Consider the following 18,607-nt stretch of genomic DNA (forward strand, 5'->3'; position numbering starts at 1 on the left):
ATTCAGAAAGTAAGGAGACAGTGTGATAGTGAAAACATCCACAAACCAGCCACAATACAGATATACTGTACTGTGGACTACTTCTTGTAAATAATCTCCATTTACACTACTGCATCGACCTGGTATGACACAAGGTTCAACATGCCTGTAGAGAAGAGGTCAAGGCTACAGCGCTGAAGAATCTTTGATAGATGCACAAGTGTTTTTTTTTTTTTTTTCTCTAAAGGCCTCTACAACCTTGTGTCATGCTTGATAAGACAGCTGGTGTGGAGAGGGATTATGTAGAGGCTGCTTAATGTCTCCCACTTCAGTCTCAGGTCGACTTATCAATCTGCTTTATGTTTCCATTTACTTCGTATGTTTTCTCTCAACCTAAATGACTATCTACATAGACCAGTAAATATTGCTCTTAGTCAGCTATATATTTGTATAGTTTAAACACATGTTGTATGTACATTTACAGGTATGGAATAGTTTAATTATAATATCACCAGTTTGTTTTATGGATATATATATATATATATATATATATATATATATATATATATATATATATATATATATATATATATATATATATCACCTTTTTGCTTGCCACACAGGCTCTCACGGGTTCTTCTCCCTTTTGAATCACAACCCAACACACAGGATTGTACTGAAACAGTGCTCACGCGCACTTTTAATAAACACAAAATGAAATAAACACAAAACAAACACCTAGCTCCTATTTGGAGCACTCACTAAACATAAACAGGAACCTAACTATCACACAGGACGGCTAAACCGTTTACCTGCCACAAACATTCAAAAACACACCCTCACACAATACCTCGATACAACTGCTCACTCACACAGTCGGACTCTTCTCTCAGCAGCAACATGGAACAGACTGGCTGCCTCTCTTAAATACCCTGCACCTGGCTCTAATTTACAATTACCACCAGGTGCAGGGGATAACTAAACAATAAAGCAATTACACAATTAAACCCCATGACACCCAAATGAGCAGTCTCACATGGTTTTAGCAGGGAAGGATTTTAACCCCCTCCCTGCTATCTCACTATATATATATATATATATATATATATATATATATATATATATATATATATATATATATAATATATAATTTAATTTATAATTAATATAATAATTTGTTTTTCTTTTGATTTTACCTCTGTTCTTATACAACATATTACTGTCCCAAATTCTGTTACCGTATATGAACCATATTTTCCATTCATTCCTACCAATTATGAAATGTAAACAAACAACACAACCTGGGAAATGTGCTTTAAAGAAAGCTTGCTCCTTTGTGATGTCATTAGTCTGTGTGTGCTTCTATCAGATCTGCAAGAGGCAAAACTGCTTTGGAGACATAATTTCCCCTGAATAAAAATTATTTAAAAAAACAATATGTGCCATCAAAATCCCAGTTTGTTTTTCCCCATGTCTAAGCAAAGTTGCCTAGCCAAGTTGAAACTACAGTGCTGCAGAAATGAGCTCTAGGCAAGTTTCAATTAATACATTTCAACGAAGGGCACATCATCAAATATCAATTGACATTTAGAATAATCTAGAAATGTCATTATTAAAGTAATTTGTGAGCCAAAAAGTCATTATTCACTGTCATCGTTTATAAGAGCTCTTTAAAACACACTAATACAATGCATTTAAAATCCCTATCTCCAGGCAGATTTTTTTTTTTCTGAATGTAAAATATGTATCGTTTCTTGTAGATTCCCTTTTTGTCTTAGTTCTTTTTTCCCGTCCATCTGAAAGTTTTTACAAAGACTTTAAAAATATAAAACCTGCCTGAAACTTGGAAGCAGAAACAGGGTGATCAAGTAGGTTCTGTTTATTGGTAGTCAGTAAAATATCGCTACAATATGCCCACGTTTTTCCACTTGTTTTGGTATAATCTTGTTATGATGGCCTATACTCACATAGTTTAATATCACAGTGCCTGTCTCATCTCTGATCATATCACATTTCATTGAACCAGAAAGTATTTCATTTACATCATATGTGCAGGTGCGCCCTAAAGTTGCTACCCAAGAAATCAGTCAAATGCTGTGTGAAATATATCAATAACAAGTGATCCTGCTGGGCTGAGCGATTTTAATAATGAATGTCTGTAAAAGCAAGATGTTTTTTTTTTTTTTTTTTTGTTTGTTTATGATTAAAGTATTTCTCTGGGAAGGTGATGGGTTTTACAATCCCAACCAATAGATCTTATATTGAACAATAGTTGACTACCACAGCACAGGCTTCCTGTATAATTGTTACAGTGAAAATATTGAAAACAGGAATGCAATGTTCTATTAATTTCTAATTGCATTATTATATGTGTTTAGAGGCTACATTTATTCACATCAAATTCTCATCAATAATTTGAGCACTACAATGTAAATCCAGGTGAGTTGTTTAGGGGGAGAATTGGTCAAAAGAGCTAAGATTCAGTGTCTCAAAGTGTTCACTATAACTGTGATGTGGGTTGTTATCCCCTTAAAACTACTAAGATACCTAGACCTGCATCCAGCCTGCCAGATAAGCTGTGTACTGGGTGTTTTATGCACTGAAAATATCTGAATTACTCATAATATTTAAACTGAATGCGTAAGGAATTCACATAGCAATTTTCCTGCACAGCTTGAGTTTGCATGTTGTCAACCTTCTTATACTTCGTTGGATCCCGGTGTCACAGGAAATAAGTTAGCGTTTGCCTTTTTGAGCCTTTCCATGCATGTGTGAATCTTAGACCTTAAAGGCAAGGTTAATCCGTCCAGTTTTTCTGTCTGTGAACTTTAATTCAGAACAGACTGTTACTGCAAGCTTTACAATGTGTCTATTAAAAAAATGTTGTCAGGATCTTTATTAAAAGCTACATTGTATTGTATGTTATTATTATTATTATTATTATTATTATTATTTATTATTATTATTATTATTATTATTATATTATTTAATGAATTAATTTAAAATAGGTTAACTTTAGGCAGCATAGTTTACAAAGATTACATTTAAATCGCTGGCTACTTTATATTAGGTTTTCTTCGTACAAATATTACTGCAAAAGAGAAATAAATACATGATGTATAATTTGTATGTGTTGACATACTGTATCCAAAACCATTATGCATTTGTCTTACGATTTATTTTGATGTGTAATTAATAACTGCGGTCAAGCTATCAGACAGTTTTGAAATGCCGGTCAAGCTATTAGACACTTAACTTGTAGGTACTTTCCCTGTTTCAAGCAATGAAATTCTTCACTCCGGGAGATTTAGAACTGCACTGGAATAAAACGAGTGATGAAATACACTTTCATGTATTTTCAAAAATTGCTTGTTTGGCTGTTAGTAGCTTATTGATCCCAGAATCTCATCAAGCAGCTTCTTGAAGGATCCCAACAATAGTCAATTCCATGTTTTTTAAATTATTGAAAACAGACATTTTTGCAGCTTACATTTTATTTTATTAAAATGTATATGACCAAAAACATGTGTGTGTGTGTTTGTGTGTGTGTGTGTGTGTGTGTGTGTGTGTGTGTGTCTGTGTACCAGTATATATTGTATTATTTATTTAGTTTATCTTATTTGGAATTAAACTATATATATTCTCACACAGAATTTCAAATAATAATTTACAAGTAAAAAGTATAACCTGATATGATGTTTTTTCTTTCCTGAAATATAACGAGTGGGGACTTTCATTGTAGAAGTGAGGACTTGCACAATGTACTACATTAAATTCTGAATTATTAGTACAGTTTGGTGCTGTGCGAGTACATCCACCATGTCAACTAGGATTACAGACGTCCATATAAATAATGTAACTGTACTTTAGGATGGTATGTATAGGAAGCCAATCGTTTTGTGAGTTTCTCAAATTATATATACACCTTAAAAGACCATCTTCCACTAAAATAAGTGCACGTTTTCTATATTAACAGGTTCAGATGCCCCATGTAGACTTGATTACAATGTAAAAAACATTATTCTCTACATAACAGAATAGTGTTTGTACCCACTTTCCCACTCAATTTATTGAAAAGATTCAAAGTCACCGACCAATTTACCATGAAAATAATTAAAATTTGTTAAAGTGAGTCTACATAAACACTTATTAACCAGGTATTTGCTAGACAGTATATGATATGTCCACAAACACCATTTTTTAAAGGAAATACACATTTGGCAAGTAGTGATTTTAACTATGCATAGACATAAATTAAAACGACAAAATAATGTTTTTAAAATATTTAATTACGTTACAAAAAAAAAAACAGTGAGCAATTTCCTTAAGATAAAATGTATTTATAGTACAAATTAAACGTTAATACAAATGTCACCGTTTTAAACAAAAAATATTGTCAGCAATGCACTTCGACAAATAAGATGACAACATATTTAAACAAAAATTACTGTCTGCAGTGCAATACCCGTTTTTCTTTCTCAAAAAAATACAAATGGCGTCCTGTCATTTTGGATGAATCTCCGTAGAGAATCTTGTCTTTAAGTTCTAAGATTCACGCACGCGTAGAAAGGCTCAAAATGGCAAACACTAACTTATTTCCTGTAACACCTGCGTCTCAATGGCCGATTGTGAAAATACTGCATGTGGTAGATAGAGAATGGATCATAGAAATGCAGGGACAGCTAATTGCAGCCTGTCTGGGAATTGCCAAAAATGCATGACCAGTTTATATTTTTCATTTAAAAAAAAAAAAAAAAAAAATCCCATTTGGTTGAATCTTCTGACTTGCAATGTGTGTTTGTGACTTAGTGAATAAGTGACTGGATTCCTGATCCGCCGTCTTAGTCCCCCTCAACCTAGTCTACCAATTTATTGATCTGTCAACTGAATTTTTGGTCCTGCGTAACTGTACTCTTTTATTACCTGCAATTATCATTCAAATGCTATAGATGGCACTGCATACTTTATAAACTATATACTACTTTGCCATGGAGCCATAACTGGAGTACCTCCGTCCTGTACAAGACATGCAAATGTTTTCAATTAAGATGAGATCTTGCAGTCAGTTCTTAGCATTTTTTTATCTTGAAAGCATTTCACTTTAAAGTAGTTCATGTTTGGCTTTTATAAAGTCAAAGGTCATTTGAGCAGGTCACTTAATCCTCATCAGTGTACACTGTTCTTGTTTCCTTATTTAGTTTAGTCTGTGAATTGTGCAAGACACATTCAGGTCAAAGAAGTCTGAATAAGAGATGACAGATGCATGTATAGCAAAAAGTACCTGACTGAAAGGAAAATTGTGCAGTTCTGTGTCTTGGACAGCCACTTCCAGTAAGCAGAAATGCTCAGAATGTCTACAGTATATGTCTACAGTATTTATAACCCTTTTGGATGGCTAACCTTTTCTATTCAGTACCTTCATTATGGTCAAATAAAGTATGTGTATTTATGAGTTGACACAAAATAGTTTATATTTATCAATTAACAAAAGGCAAAGTGAGTGTACAGAAGAAAAATCTACATCAAATCAATATTTGGTGTGACCACCCTTTGCCTTCAAAACAGCATCAATTCTTCTAGGTACACTTGCACACAGTTTTTGAAGGAACTCGGCAGGTAGGTTGGCCCAAACATCTTGGAGAACTAACCACAGTTCTTCTGTGGATTTAGGCAGCCTCAGTTGCTTCTCTCTCTTCATGCAATCCCAGACAGACTCGATGATGTTGAGATCAGGGCTCTGTGGGGGCCATACCATCACTTCCAGGACTCCTTGCTCTTCTTTACACTGAAGATAGTTCTTAATGACTTTCGCTGTATATTTGGGGTCGTTGTTATGCTGCAGAATAAATTTGGGTCCAATCAGATGCCTCCCTGATGGTATTGAATGATAGATAAGTATCTGTCTGTACTTCTCAGCATTGAGAAGACCATTAATTCTGACCAAATCCCCAACTCCATTTGCAGAAATGCAGCCCCAACTTGCAAGGAACCTCCACCATGCTTCACTGTTGCCTGCAGACATTCATTCGTGTACCGCTCTCCAGCCCTTCGGCGAACAAACTGCCTTCTGCTACAGCCAAATATTTCAAATTTTGACTCATCAGTCCAGAGCACCTGCTGCCATTTTTCTGCACCCCAGTTCCTGTGTTTTCGTGCATAGTTGAGTCACTTGGCCTTGCTTCCATGATCGAGGTATGGCTTTTTGGCCGCAAGTCTTCCGTGAAGGCCACTTCTGACCAGACTTCTCTGGACAGTAGATGGGTGTACCAGGGTCCCACTCTTTTCTGCCAATTCTGAGCTGATGGCATTGCTGGACATCATCTCCTGCAGTAAGTTTCCTTGACCGACCACTGCATCTACGGTCCTCAACGTTGCCTATTTCTTTGTGCTTCTTCGACAGAGCTTGGACAGCACATCTGGAAACCCCTGTCTGCCTTGAAATTTCTGCCTGGGAGAGACCTTGCTAATGCAGTATAACTACCTTGTGTCTTGTTGCTGTGCTCAGTCTTGCCATGGTGTATGACTTTTGACAGTAAAGTCTTCAGCAATCTCACATTGTTAGCTGAGTTTGGCTGTTCCTCACCTAGTTGTATTCCTTCTACACAGCTGTTTCTTTTTCAGTTAATAATTGTGTTTCAACCTACATATTGAATTGATGATCATTAGCATCTGTTTGGTATAATTGTTTAATCATACACCTGACTATATGCCTACAAAATCCCTGACTTTGTGCAAGTGTACCTAGAAGAATTGATGCTGTTTTGAAGGCAAAGGGTGGTCACACCAAATATGATTTGATTTAGATTTTTCTTCTGTTCACTCACTTTGCATTTTGTTAATTGATAAATATAATCTATTAACATGTCTATTTTTGAAAGCATTCTTACTTTACAGCATTTTTTCACACCTGCCTAAAACTTTTGCACAGTACTATATATATATATATATATATATATATATATATATATATATATATATATATATATATATATATATATATATATCATGTTATCGCTATTAATTTAAATATTTGTTCAGATATTCGTTCATTTTCAAAATGTAATAAAAGCCATTATATTGCTCTGAACGCAGGCAGAGACAGCATAGCAGCAGGGACAGGGGGACATGGCCCCTATGTCTGTGCCTTTATTTTACAGCAAGATGTTACAGTATGTAACATGTTAAAGTAGAAAAATATCACATGAGTAAAGAACACGTTGTGTAGGCCTTACTTCACCCCAGTGAATTAATTACAAAACAAAGGATGACAAGTAGAAGTTCAAATTAAACGTTGGTTTGTTTATTCCCAAAATAAATTGTGCATAAACAACATTTTATTTATTTAATTTTTTTTTTTCATTCCGTGACATTACCGTTCCTTCGCTGTAAACAGTGGCCATTGACACGTTTTCAACAAGTAATATCATGAAGTTTACTTGTGCCTTTTTGTAGCTGAACAAGCAAACGAAAACTGAAATGTAACTTTAAACACTTAAAATAAAACAAACGTGGAAATGGCATTAGCCATTTTGGTTCTCGTTTATTACATTCCACATAACTGAAAGGCACAACAAAAAATATATATAAAATACAAACGCTATATAAAAATCACTACACAACATTTCCAGCGAGTTGGGCACTGCTTAAGTGAGGCATTTCACAATGACGTGCCTGCCTTTTTCTGTTGCTTGACACTTTGACTCGTTCTAAAGCAGCACAACACATTTTGGACCCAGATGGCCTTCCATAGAGATCACTATGCATGGACGCAGATAATCAGGTTTGTTTACTTTTAACTTGTCTAAAACTTTTAAATAGAGACTTAACAGCTGCTGACCGTGTATCACATATATATATTATATATATATAATATATATATATAATAGAGAGAGAGAGAGAGAGAGAGAGAGAGAGAGAGAGAGAGAGAGAGAGAGAGAGAGATCACAGAGCTCTCTTTTTTATCTGTCACGCAACTTCTGGTTAGGTGGTAAATAAGTGTAAGTTATTGTTGTCCTTTGTAGCGAATAAGAACATCTAATTTTTGTATCCGAATACTTATTTGTAAGAATATTTGTTGGAATACTTGGATAGTTATCCCAGCACTAGTAAATAATTTGTTTTTTTTAGTTTATTAACTGTTAAAACATTACTAATTTTTAGGTAAGGGTTAGGGTTAATAAAAACCCTTATTCAAGTACATATTTAATTTATGAGTCAGTCAAAATAATGAGAGGCAAGGTTGGATTGCAAATATGACTATATACTGTAGTTCAATAAAAAATTGCAGGCCTTTTATTACACATTTTTTCGAGTATAAAAAAATATAAAAAAATAAACATTTTGGGCACGAATATCTTAATTCTGTACATATAATGAAGTAATACACTACTACCAGTGCAACAGATAGTTGAGTCTATTTTTGCTCCTATGATGAGGTTTTAACCAATATCACAGAATGTTGTAACAAACCAAACACTCACCAGGTATCTCCTGTTAAGCTTATATATTTATTATTATAACATCATTCTGGAAAAACAATGAAGCGACCACATTGCGTCCACTGCAGGCCTTTGTCAGTGCAGTAACATCATTTAAATTAAGCACATGCAGGTGAGACATTTATATGTCTAAAGCATTAATTATTCAATTATCTTTCAATAAAACAATAATAATCAATACTATTAGTGTCTACCAAGTTTAACTCAAGTCAACTCAGAGATCTGGAAAAGGAATGTAATGTTTTGCTTACTACACATAAATCAAAGATACAGCAGGCAAGATTAAGAAGTATAAACGTGATACCATAGATGATTGTATTTATCCCTGGATTTTCAAACCAATGGGACATGATTTTCAGAGATACAGAGATTACAATTCATCATCTAGTGGTACCTCTCACCTAAGTGGAAATGGAAACCTAACCTATGGAAAACCCCCAGAGAACTGCTCGTTTTTTTGGGATGAGGAACTCCTGTGAACTACTCACTTCGAACCAGGTCTCACACAGATATGGAATGAAAGGTCCAACAAGAAGAGGCAAGGGTCGACAAAAGAGATGTGAAGAAACCAATAAATAACTGACTTCTGTGATTAACATTTCAGGTAAAGAACTAACAGAAAGCCAATTGACTTTGCTAACCAAAGGTTTATCTTTTGTTCCGTGTAAACCTGCTGATTCATTTACCACTAGAATTGAATTGTTTAAATTATTTAGAGCTATAAAATTGAAGTCATTTTTTGCCAGCGCACCTTAATTAAGAAATTATAACACCAAATCAGTCTACTGAGATACAGGAAAGAGAGATTTTTAAACCCAAGAACACGTTTATGCCTAATACTTTAAATCATTCTATTCAGTCTTTTTGTAGACTGGTTGAAAGTGATACTATGCAAGTTTTTTCTGCCCCTAATAGACCTCGCTTATATGCAAATCTCATTAAAAAAGAACAAGATTCTGTTTTCTGATTTCTTGAACCACATTCGCTCTGTGATTTGATGCCCTCCGATATTTTAGGAACTATGGATGTGTCCAGCTTGTACACCAATATTCCCCATCATGAAGGCATTTGTGCAGTTGATTACTGTTTACAACAGCGTGGTTCTCAGATGATGCCCCTAGTTCATATTTAATAGAATTGTTTTGTTTGATTTTAAATAAAAAAATATTTCAGATTTGGGAATATTTATTATCTCCAAATTCATGGTGTAGCAATGGGTTCAGCAATAACACTTATCTATGTCAATCTACAGTGGCTCTCAAAAGTATTCACCCCCCTTGGACTTTTCCACATTACTTTTTATTTCAACATGGAATCAAAATGGATTTAATTAGGAGTTTTTGCCACTGATTCACAAAAAAGTCCATAATGTCAAAGTGAAAAATAAAATCTAGAAATTGTTCTAAATTAATTATAAATATAAAACAGAAAATAATTGATTGAATAAGTATTCACCCCCTTTGCTATCATGCACCTAAATAAACTCTGGTGCAACCAGTTTTCTTTAGAAGTCACATAATAAGGTGATTCGGGTCCACCTGTGTGCAATTAAGGTGTTTCACTTAATTTCAGGTTAAATAAACCTGTCTCTGGAGGTCTCAGAGTTAGTTAGTACATTTCCTAACAAAAACTACATCATGAAGATGAAGGGACATTCAAAGCAAATCCAGAATAAGGTTCTTCAAACGCACCAATCAGGGGTAGGATATAAGAATTTTTCCAAGGCACTGAATATCCCCCGGAGCACAGTAAAGTCCATTATTAAGAAATGGAGAGAATATGGCACAACTGTGAATCTGTCTAGAATAGGCCGTCCTCAAAAACTGAGAAGGCACTAGTCAGGGAGGCCACCAAAAGGACCGTGGCAACTCTAAAGGAGTTACAGTCTTCCACGGCTGATCTGGGAGACACTGTGCATACTGCAACAATAGCCTGGGTGCTTCACAAAACTGGCCTTTATGGGAGAGTGGCAAAAAGAAAGCCATTTTGAAAAAAACTCACATCAAATCTCAGCTAGAGTTTGCCAGAAGGAATGTGGGAAACTCTGAGATCAAGTGGAAGAAGATTCTATGGTCTGATGAGAACAAAATAGAGCTTTTTGGCCTCAACGCTAAGCACTATGTTTGGTGCAAGCCTAACACCGCACATCATCCGGAGAACACCCCTATCGTGAAGCATGGTGGAGGCAGCTTCATGCTATGGGGATGCTTCTCTGTGTCAGGGCCTGGAAAGCTTGTGGATAGAGGGCAAAATGGATGCACCAAAGTAAAGAGAAATCCTGGAGGAAAACCTGCTGAAGTCTACAAGAGACCTGGGACTTGGAAGAAGATTCATCTTCCAGCAAGACAATGACCCCAAACATACAGCCAAAGCCACACTGGAGTGGCTTAAAAACAAAAAGGTCAATCCAACTTGACGGAGCTTGAGCAATTTTGCAAAGAAGAATGGGCAAAAATTGCAGTGTCCAAATGTTCAAAGCTGGTAGAGACTTATCCAAATAGACTCATGGCTGTAATTGCTGCCAAATGTGCCTCTACCAAATATTGATTCAAGGGAGTGAATACTTATGCAATCAATTATTTTCTGTTTTATATTTGTAATCAATTTAGCACAATTTGTAGATTTTATTTCTCACTTTGACATTATTGACTTTTTTGTGTTGATCAGTGGCAAAAACTCCTAATTAAATCAATTTTGATTCCATGTTGTAACAATAAAATGTTGAAAATTCCAAGGGGTGGGGGGGGTGGCTGAATACTTTTGAGAGCTACTGTATATCTGGGTAAATTTGAACATGATTACATTTACAATAATAATGTTTTTTAAATCTTATCTAAAGTTGTGGTTATGTTACATTGATGGTATATTTTATATATGGACTGGACCTAAAGATATATTGAGTAAGTTTGAAAAATATATCAATAACATTAAACCTACACTCAAGTTTACTTCAGAGATTAGCTCGAGTATGGTTACTTTTCTAGAATTTCAATTTGTGAAAGAATGGCATCGCTTGATAACCACTTTATATAGGAAACCCGCGGATCGTAACAGTTTTTTTAATGCTTCCAGTTATCATCCTTCTTTGAAACGCAATTTGCCATATAGTCAGTTTTTTAGATTAAGACGTATCTGTGATTCTGAGGATGATTTTGTGACACAAGATAATGAAATGAAAAACAGATTTTTGACGAAAAGGTATAAACATACTTGGGTCGACAAAGGTTTATCTAAATGCATGTCTCTTAATAGAGACCAGTTACTTACACATCAGTTTAAGACAACCAAAACTAAACAATCTGTTACTTTTGTTTCTACCTACTCACACCTACTATTTCAAACACAATGAAAAACATAATACAGACTCATTGGCATATAGTGTCAACCAATCCCAAATTAAGATCTGTTTTACAGTATCCTCCACGTTTTACAATTAAAAGACAAAGAAATTTGAGAAATGTATTTGTTAAAGCAGACACTTTTATTCCACTGTCTCACTTTTTAACACAGATACAACAATTTAACTCACAATTGCGCTTGTTGCAATGCAATAATAAAAATCGATAAAATTACCCATCCTAAAACGAACAAGCAGTTTAAAGGTAGGATCACTTGTGTCACCAAGTTTGTAGTCTATTTGTTGAAATGCCCTTGTGGTCTGTGCTATGTGGGTAAGACCATTAGGGAACTGAACATGTGTATAAGTGAACATAAAAGCTCTATTAGGAATAATGACATACATCACCTGTAGCGAGACATTTTAATGAACAACAGCATAGTGTTTGTACTCTCAGATGTATGGGAATTGAAGTGGTTAATATCCAACGTCGAGGTGGAGTTGGTAATAATCTGTTACTACAAAGGGAAGCCTCTTGGATACATACTTTGCAAACTGAATCTCCTGGTGGCATGAATGAGGAGTTGCTGTTTACACCTTTTTTATAATCGTATCTATTGTTGTTGCATCTAGTGGTCCGTTATGATTGTGTGTGCTCCTTTTGAAATTTTACAGTAGACTAGACCTAGATATACATATTTTTGAGTTGGTCTGTATGTTTTAATAATAAAATATTTTTGTTTTGTATTTAAATAGTTTGAATTAGGCACTAATAGTATTGATTATTATTGTTTTATTGATAGATAATTGAATAATGAATGCTTTAGACATATAAATGTCTCACCTCTATGTGCTTGATTTAAATTATGTTACTGCACTGACAAAGGCCTGCAGTGGCCGCAACGTGTCTGCGTGAATTCACTTCATTGTTTTTTCATAATGATGTTATAATAATAAATACATAAGCTTAACAGCAGATATCTGGTGAGTGCACGGCTTTTTTACATTCTGTATATTTACTTAACGCCTATAGCACACGATCAATACAAGAACATTGCTCTTTTAGTGATTTACACCATATGTAAATTAATTGAATGTACCTTTTTAAGTATAAGAATTCCATCTTGAGTGTGCTCATTTGTTGTAATGTCAAACATGTTTCCACCATCTCCTGGAACTATGCTGTACTCAATCTTGGCGCTTTTACCAGCATCAGGGTCATGAGCTTTAATTCTTCCAACAGGTGATCCCACCCGAGATGACTCCAGCACTTTAAGGTGGAAGATACCTATTATAAAATAATTATAATAAAACAATATTGTTTAAAAACCCTTTTAAATTAGTGGAACATATGCAATGAAAATATGGATGAACCATGTTTTCAACTAAAACAGTTTCCATTATAAAACCAACAATGCATCAAACATAAAACCACAGCCATATTTGAAATATATGATGGTGGTTATGTACTGGTGCCCATCATAAACAGAATATGTACGATCAGATAGCAGAAGCATGCTCCGAAGTGTGTTTTAGTGTGAAGTGTAGAAAGAGCTCTGCAATAGGAGTCTTACATCGATCCCTGAAATTGTTTACCACTTCCACATGAGCCTGTCAGGCAGATTAGCAAAGACTAGCATCTGATCTGCTCTCTGTTAAACATTACAAAAAATGAACAGTCTCCCAAGTAAGCTTACTTAGCTGCTGCATGGGACCCAGCGAGTCAGTTAAATACTGTAATACATCATTGGAATTAGATTACCTTATTAATAATAGTAATCAACATATTTAAATATGTTGATTATACAATACCTGCCAAAGCTCCTATTACAGTGACAAACACCTGTTCATTTTACACAACTAGTAGCAAGTAACTCCAATGCAGACATAAATATCAGAAGATTAAAGAAGGTGACAAAGGACAGATAGAAAGAGCTTTTGGTAAATCAACCCAACCCCCAATTATCCCATCCTTGACACATCTTTTTAGCCTGTGGAATATATTACCATCAAACATTATTTTAATACTGTGTCAGATATAGAACCATTTAATTAGTTTAAAGTATACAATTATTATTTTCTTACTTCATAATGTCCCTTGTTCACAGTTCCCCAGCTTTAAGGAAATGTTTTGTAGATATGTTACCGGTGATCCTATCTTATTTTGTATTCTTAATATTACTCTCTGGAATTTATTTTAAAATCTAGAGGTTTATATTAAGACAGATCATTTGACAGATGCAGTCTGCATTTCAGCATGCTGATCAGATTTATGACTACATTTCTTAAACCAATGCATTTCTTGATTAATACTAGATTAGGTATAATGGAATAAATACTGAGTACTTGATATGTAAAATATGTAAAGATAGTTATTACACTTGTTTCTGCTTATTATCTACATGCCACTACTGTTTCAATGGCATACTTTAACATGAATACAATCTTTTTCAAATCAATTGGAGATCTAAGAACATTTCTGGTATTCAAGTTTAGAGGCATACTGAGGAGATATTTGTAGTGATGACCATAGAAAATTATTAATTACCAAGAGTGTTCAGCACAGTGGGTAATGCTGTGCATTCTCCGAGAGTGTGCAGACATGAGTTTTTTTTTTTTTTTTTTTTTTTTTTTGCATCTTAGTATACAATGTATGCGTTTCAGTATAGAGTGTATGCGTTTCGGTATACATTGTATGCTTTTCAATATATAGTGTATGCTTCTCGGTATACAGTGTATGCATTTCAGCATTTCAGTATATAGTGTATGAATCTCAGTACAGTATATAGTGTATGCATTTTAATATATATTGTATATACAGTGGCTTGCAAAAGTATTCAGACCCCTGACCAATTCTCTCAATTCTCTCATATTAGTGAATTACAAATGGTACATTGAAATTTCGTTCTGTTTAATATTTTATTTTTAAACACTGAAACTCAGAATCAATTATTGTAAGGTGACACTGGTTTTATGTTGGGAAATATTTTTAAGAAAAATAAAAAACTGAAATATCTTGCTTGCATAAGTATTCAACACCTGTGCTGTGGAAACTCCCAGTTTGCACCGATGAAAGAAATTGCCCTAACGAGGACACAATTACCTTACCATTGGCCTCCATCTGTGAATCATTAAAGTTGCTGTCACATTTTCTGGATAAAAAACCCACTGTTGAAGGATCATTGGTAAGGCTGTGAATCTGAAGGAAAATGAAGACCAAAGAGCATTCTACAGAAGTTAGAGATAAAGTAATACAAATGCATAGATTAGGGAAAGGGTACAAAATAATATCCAAGTGTTTGGATATCCCAGTGAGCACAGTCGGATCAATAATCAGGAAGTGGAAGCTGCATCACACTACCCAGGCACTACCAAGAAAAGGCCGTCCCTCAAAACTCAGCGCTCAAACAAGAAGGAGACTTGTGAGAGAAGCCACAGAGAGGCCAACAATCACTTTGAAGGAGCTACAGAGTTCAGTGGCTGGGAGTGGAGTAATGGTGCACCAGTCAACCATATCAAGAGCTCTGCATAACACTGGCCTGTATGGGAGGGTGGCAAGAAAGAAGCCGTTACTCAAAAATTACCATCTGAAAGCACGTCTGGAGTTTTCCAGTAAGCATGAGAGTGAAGCAGCTGTGATGTGGGAAAAGGTTTTGTGGTCAGATGAGACCAAGATAGAGCTTTTTGGCCAAAACTCAAAGCGCTATGTGTGGCGCAAACCTAACACTGCCCATGCCTCAAGACACACCATCCCTACAGTGAAGTATGGTGGTGGCAGCATCATGCTGTGGGGATGCTTCTCATCAGCAGGGACTGGGCATCTTGTTACAATTGAAGGAAGAATGGGTGGAGCAAAATACAGGAAAATACTGCAAGAGAATCTGCTTCAGTCCACTAAAAAACTGAAGCTTGGGAGGAAATTCACCTTTCAGCAGGACAATGATCCCAAGCACAGGGCCAAAGTAACATTGGAGCGGCTCAAGAACAAAAAGATGAATGTCCTACAGGTCCCAGTCAAAGTCCTGATCTCAATTCCATTGAGAATATGTGGCACTATTTGAAAACAACCTGAAAAACCTGGAGCAAATCTGCCAAGAAGAATGGGCCAAAATCACTCAGACACTGTGTGCAAAGCTGGTACATACTTACCCCAAAAGACTTAAAGCTGTTATTGCAGTAAAAGTTGACTCTACCAAATGTTAATGTGTGGTGGTTGAATACTTATGCAAGCAAGATATTTCAATTTTATCATATGTATGAGTGTCAGTATAGAGTGTATGCATTTCAGTATATAGTGTTTCTGAATATCTTTGGGTGAATTGTCCCAAATGGCGCCTCATAAAAGGACACCACATTTAGCAGTGATGTGTTGTCCGATAATGTTAAAAACATGTCCTATGCAAGTGAGTAAAGTGACTTGCAAATACAGTCGACTCAACAAGGTAAGATATGTACTTTGCAATTAAGAATAAAACATACAAATAATTTTCACTTACTTTTTGGAAATCTGGGTGGGTTGTCATTGACATCCTCAAGAGTAATGTTAACAGTGGTTGTCCCAGCTAACCCTCCCAATTGTCCGCCCATATCCTTAGCCTGGATGAGAACCTGGTACTGCTCTTTCACCTCTCTATCCATGTTCGGTAAAGCTGTCCTTATAACTCCTGGTGAAGTTGTGGAATTAAATTAGAAAAAAAGGAAAGTATTTCATTTCACATATGATAATATATATTTCATTAGAGTATAGCAATGTTTGAATTAATGATTATGTTCAGAACACTTACGAGCAGCAGCTTAAATTCTAAATCACAATAATGAGAAAGACATACACTGAACAAAAATATAAATGCAACATGCAACAATTTCAAAGATTTTACTGAGTTACAGTTCATATAAGAAATCAATCAATTGAAATAAATTCATTAGGCCCTAATCTATGGATTTCACATGACTAGGAATACAGATATGCATCTGTTGGTCACAGATACCTTAAAAAAAAAAAAGGTAGGGGAGCGGATTAGAAAACCAGTCAGTATCTGGTGTGACCACTATTTGCCTCATGCAGTGTGACACAACTCCTTCACATAGAGTTGATCAGGCTGTTGATTGTGGCCTGTGGAATGTTGTCCTACTTCTCTTCAATGGCTGTGCAAAGTTGCTGGATATTGGCGGGAACTGGACCACAATTTAGTACACGTCGATCCAGAGCATCCCAAACATGCTCAATGGATGACATGTCTGGTGAGTATGCAGGCCATGGAAGAACTGGGACAACCATTACGAAATGAGGCACTGCATTATCATGCTGAAACATGAGGTGATGGCGGCGGATGAATGGCACGACAATGGGCCTCAGGATTTTGTCACGGTATCTCTGTGCATTCAAACTGCCATCGATAAAATGCAATTGTGTTCATTGTCTGAGGCATGAGGCACTCTGTTCACAGAGTTTATGGTGTCGCCCACACGACACCATACACGCTGTCTGCCATCTACCTGGTACAGTTGAAACCGGGATTCTTCCGTAAAGAGCACACTTCAGCGTGCCAGTGGTCATCAAAGGTGAGCATTTGGCCACTGAAGTCAGTTACGACATTGAACTGCAGTCAGGTCAAGACCCTGGTGAGGACGACGAGCAGATGAGCTTCCCTGAGACGGTTTCTAACAGTTTGTTCAGAAATTCTTCGATTATGCAAACCCACAGTTTCATCAGCTGTCTGAGTGGCTGGTCTCAGACGATCCCGCAGGTGAAGAAGCCGGATGTGGAGGTGCTGGGCTAGCGTGATTACACATGGTCTGCAGTTGTGAGGCCAGTTGGACGTACTGCCAAATTCTCTAAAACGATGTTGGAGGCGGCTTATGGTAGAGAAATGAACAATCAATTCTCTGGCAACAGCTCTGGTGGACATTCCGGCAGTCAGCATGCCAATTGTATGCTCCCTCAAAACTTAAGACATCTGTGGCATTGTGTTGTGTGACAAAACTGCACAATTTAGAGTGGCCTTTTATTGTCCCCAGTGTATATAGTTCAGACTTGATCAGAAAACTGTTAAGAAAATGGTCTATTAAGTTTGAAACTGGGATCATCAGACTAATAACTTTCCCCACTGCAAAGAAGACTTACACTGAGGTTCAAACCGTGTACAACCTTTCTGACCAGTACAGTAAATGACAGATCAGCTCAATATCTTAACTATTCCACTGTACTTGAGTTCTGATATAAACCATAAGATAAAAATGTATCATGACCTAAAGCAGAGAAATTAGTGTTTACAACTATTTTTTTGATAATGAATTGTTATTATTATAAGTTTATTTGGCAGATGCTGTTATCCAAGGCGACTTGCAGGTGTTACAGGGCAATATAAGGTTACAGTGCAAAATAATATTTAAATACAGTATAGTTTACAGTAAGTGCATATACTACTAGATAAGAAGTAGCAAGTTAGTATTTTTTTTTAAAAAAGCATCTCCAGTGACATAATAGCAGTGCAATAGTGCAAGGGTAGTATCAGCCTTAAGATGCAACAGCGTATGGGATGAAATAAAAATACTCTACTGATTTGGCCATTGATCTTTAGGAGATGTTGTGCACTAGTTCGAATTTATTGAACATGCCAAGGGTACCAGTCCTTTGCTTTAGACACCAAGAAGATTTATATTGATGTAGTTCATAGTCAGTATTTCCAATTTTCCATTTATGTTTTAAGCCATTTGATTGACTTTCTATTGGGTAAAGTGACCAATTAAAATAATGGATCATCTGGTGCTGCAAGTTTACTCTGCCGAGCAG

At 35.8% G+C, this 18,607-nt stretch overlaps 1 protein-coding gene across 1 annotated transcript in view; it reads right to left on the reverse strand.

Moving 5' to 3' along the window:
* Window positions 1-18,607, reverse strand: part of LOC121314206 (cadherin-12-like) — a 59,924-nt gene that overhangs the window by 21,312 nt on the left and 20,005 nt on the right. The window contains exons 4-5 of the mRNA XM_041247230.1: window positions 16,311-16,478; window positions 12,915-13,102 (exon numbers count right to left, since the gene is read on the reverse strand). Of these exons, the coding sequence (XP_041103164.1) occupies window positions 12,915-13,102; window positions 16,311-16,478 (356 nt within the window). The remainder of the gene's footprint in view (window positions 1-12,914; window positions 13,103-16,310; window positions 16,479-18,607) is intronic.

The sequence above is a fragment of the Polyodon spathula genome, chromosome 4, assembly GCF_017654505.1.
Source record: "Polyodon spathula isolate WHYD16114869_AA chromosome 4, ASM1765450v1, whole genome shotgun sequence".
In the NCBI taxonomy this organism is placed as follows: Eukaryota; Metazoa; Chordata; class Actinopteri; order Acipenseriformes; family Polyodontidae; genus Polyodon; species Polyodon spathula.